This window comes from Nematolebias whitei, chromosome 14, assembly GCF_014905685.2.
Source record: "Nematolebias whitei isolate Nwh7 chromosome 14, NemWhi1, whole genome shotgun sequence".
NCBI classification, from domain to species: Eukaryota; Metazoa; Chordata; class Actinopteri; order Cyprinodontiformes; family Rivulidae; genus Nematolebias; species Nematolebias whitei.
In genome coordinates this window covers 20068380-20071274 of record NC_056511.1, presented here as the reverse complement: position 1 = coordinate 20071274, position 2895 = coordinate 20068380, and the positions used below count along the sequence as shown (strand labels likewise).

The 2895-nt window shown below is 40.5% G+C and overlaps 1 protein-coding gene across 1 annotated transcript; it reads right to left on the bottom strand.

Annotated features, from left to right (window-relative positions):
* Positions 1-860: 860 nt before the first annotated feature.
* LOC119420883 (PAX3- and PAX7-binding protein 1) lies at positions 861-2620 on the bottom strand (the record flags this gene model as incomplete). The annotated part of the gene is given in 6 exon segments (XM_037688303.1): positions 861-1007; positions 1705-1771; positions 1864-1940; positions 2020-2141; positions 2245-2389; positions 2477-2620. Coding segments are annotated over 6 exon segments (702 nt in total), but the record flags the coding sequence as incomplete, so codon positions are not given.
* Between the last annotated feature and the right edge of the window lie 275 nt (positions 2621-2895).

The following is a 2895-nucleotide window of genomic DNA, read 5'->3' as shown; positions in this document are numbered from 1 at the left end:
ATGTGTTTATGTACACACACACACAAATAATCTCTCCAGGAAATAAAGCCAGTTCTTAGTTATTTACAACAACAAAATAAGCCTATTACACATCAGCTAATTTAGATGTCTGGAGTAATCCTGAAACTGAGCCGTTCTGTTGTCTTTTCTTAAACTTTTGGAAAAAATACACAAAAAAACTGCATTGAGGCCAGGGCTAAGCAACTGGTGGCCCACGGGCCATTTCCAGCCTGCGGGTGACTTTAATCCGGCCCACTTTATTTAAAAAATATATATTGGGGCTGGGGGGGGGGCGGGGGGGGGTTCCTGTTTATTACATTTATGATTCAATGTAATAAAATTAACAAATTTAAAAGGTAAGAGATCGTCAACTTTGGTTTATTTAAATAATGATTTTAATCGCTGGACGTCCGGCCCCCGAGCTGTTGGCTTACAGACACCCTCCCACCCAAAAGCAGTTTTGTTGAAAAGCCCTGCTTTAGGCCTTCGTTGAGGGAACAAATGTCATGATTATTATGAACCCGTGCAGCATAAATGCATGGCGATGTATTCAAAACACGTACCCACCCCTATCTAATTACACATGTCACCTTGTAATGTTGTTGCTCTTTCAGCAGAATAATAATCTCAAAACAAAATTGATGCTGTTTGTAAATAAAAGATGAAGCAAAAGTAACTGATGAGTCATGACTCCCGTTTTGTTATCACCTCACTTGGTTTCATAATACAAGCAGGAGCAAAAACAGTGTATCAAACTTAGAATAGTTTATACCACGATGAAGGTTTTGATAAGAGTGTTGCTGACATATTTCCAAACAACGAACCAACGGGCCACAAAGATCTAACCCAGTTTGGCTCACCTTCTGGCACTTCTGAACATTTTCTTCTCCTATATCTGTGGTCTGCAGCGCAGAGAGGATGTATCTGTTAAGCGTGCTGTCCAGAGCCAACTCCTTCAGACAGGAATAGGAGAGGATGCCGTCCCACTGCAGGATGTTGCCTAGCAGCTGTGTACAAAGGAGACCACAGTTTAAATGGATGTGTGTAGTACAGGATGGCAACACAAGAGCAACTGTTGACAAAATTCTTGTTGCTGCTGCAGCTGTTAAACTTGGAAAGTGCTAATGAACAAATTAAGAGCAAAATCAAGCACAGCTCAACAATTCACATAAAAACTCACTGTCAGTATGAATCAACTTTGAGTTTGAAGATTTAATTAAAAAGAGCAATTCTGAACCATATCAATATACTTCTTTGTACATTAGGTCAATAGGAGAGTAAACAATACAGTAATACTGTTGCTATTTACTGAGCTGAAAGCTAAACTCTATGCAGCAGAGTTTGCTCATCAACCTTCTGCCTTTTATTTTCATACAGTTACTGTCATTTACTTATTTCAGACTAACAAATGTTACATTTAATCAGATAATGCCATATACTGTATTTGGTGACTCCTTTTCAACTTGCAGCACACAAAGAAACTGTTTATTTAGATATAATCAGCAATGATCCTAAACGATGAGGCAGCAACTCAAAGAAGTAAGGCTGATGATTAGAAACCTTTCAAATCAAATGCCAATATTGTTTAGATCATCACTATAATACACTAGCAGTGTAATTGGTTTGAATGAACGGCCTAATGAATACACAGCCTCAACTGAAAAGTATCAATACGGCCTTTACCTTTTCCAGTTTTGCACATACCTTCACACAGGACCAGAACTGGCGCTGGTAGAAAAGATAGGCCCCGCTATTCTTGTTCTCCATCACACTGAACAAAAGACAAGTTTCTTTTATACTGTTTGTAAATGTAAAAAAACAAAAAAACAAAATGTTTCTAATCCAAACAATGATTCAACATACTTTTTGGGGTAGAGTGGAAGGAAGACGTCTTCATCCAGAACTCGTCGGGTCCGTAAAACTATAGTTTTTAAAAGCTCCTAACAGACAAAATTCAGAAAATTGGAGCCATTCTGTCACAATAAACATTTTTAGCAAAGGAACAAAATGATGCTCCACCTGTGTGTATTGGTTGTCCCCTTGCACCACAGTTGGATATCCTTCAATGAGTCTGTGAATGAAGCCCACCAGCCTGGCGGTCTGACTGCTTGACAGCGGGTCCCACACTTGCTCTACCAACACTACCACAAAAACAAGAAGACATGACACATTTTGTACTCGTCTACATCCCTCTCAAGGGATCCCTTCTTGGTATGCTGAGTGCAGCTAAGCAGGAATCACTACCTGACAGTTTGGAGAGGATGACCTTCTCTACAATAGCAGGCAGCAAGCCGATGTCCTCATCTTTTTGTAGCGTGGTGTGCTCCTCAAAACCAAAAAACAGAAGAGACTCGAACCACAGCATGTACTCAAAGGTCGGACACGACTCCTGCATAGAAATACAATTGAAAGAGAGCTCAATATTGTTCATCCAGTTTCTTTTCAAGCAGGAAAACATTCCTTTACATACACTCACCTGGAGAGGGTTCCAGGTAATGAGCTGCAGTCGAACTAAAGGGTTGAAGAGCTTGGGCAGACAAAGGCCGATGTAAGCGTCTCGGTAGCAGTCAGGGTATTCTCTCCTCCACACTTCAAAACGGTATTTGATGCAGTCCAGAGAATGAAAGTCCTCCACAGCATCCTCAAATACTTTCCTACTTTCCTTGATGATGCGATCTAAACAAAATAGTATGCTTTAGTTAGGTGGAATCCCTCATGGCTTTAGTCCATGCTAAGAAACAAATTCTTTTATGTTTGGTATGTTTGCAACAAGTACCTCTCTCCATGTTGAAGTTGGTGATGTCAGTTGAAGTTTCCTCATCATCAGACGATAAGCCTTCTTTATGCTCAGTCCAGTTTCCAGTCTGCTCTCGGGCTTGTCGCCGTCGTGTTCTG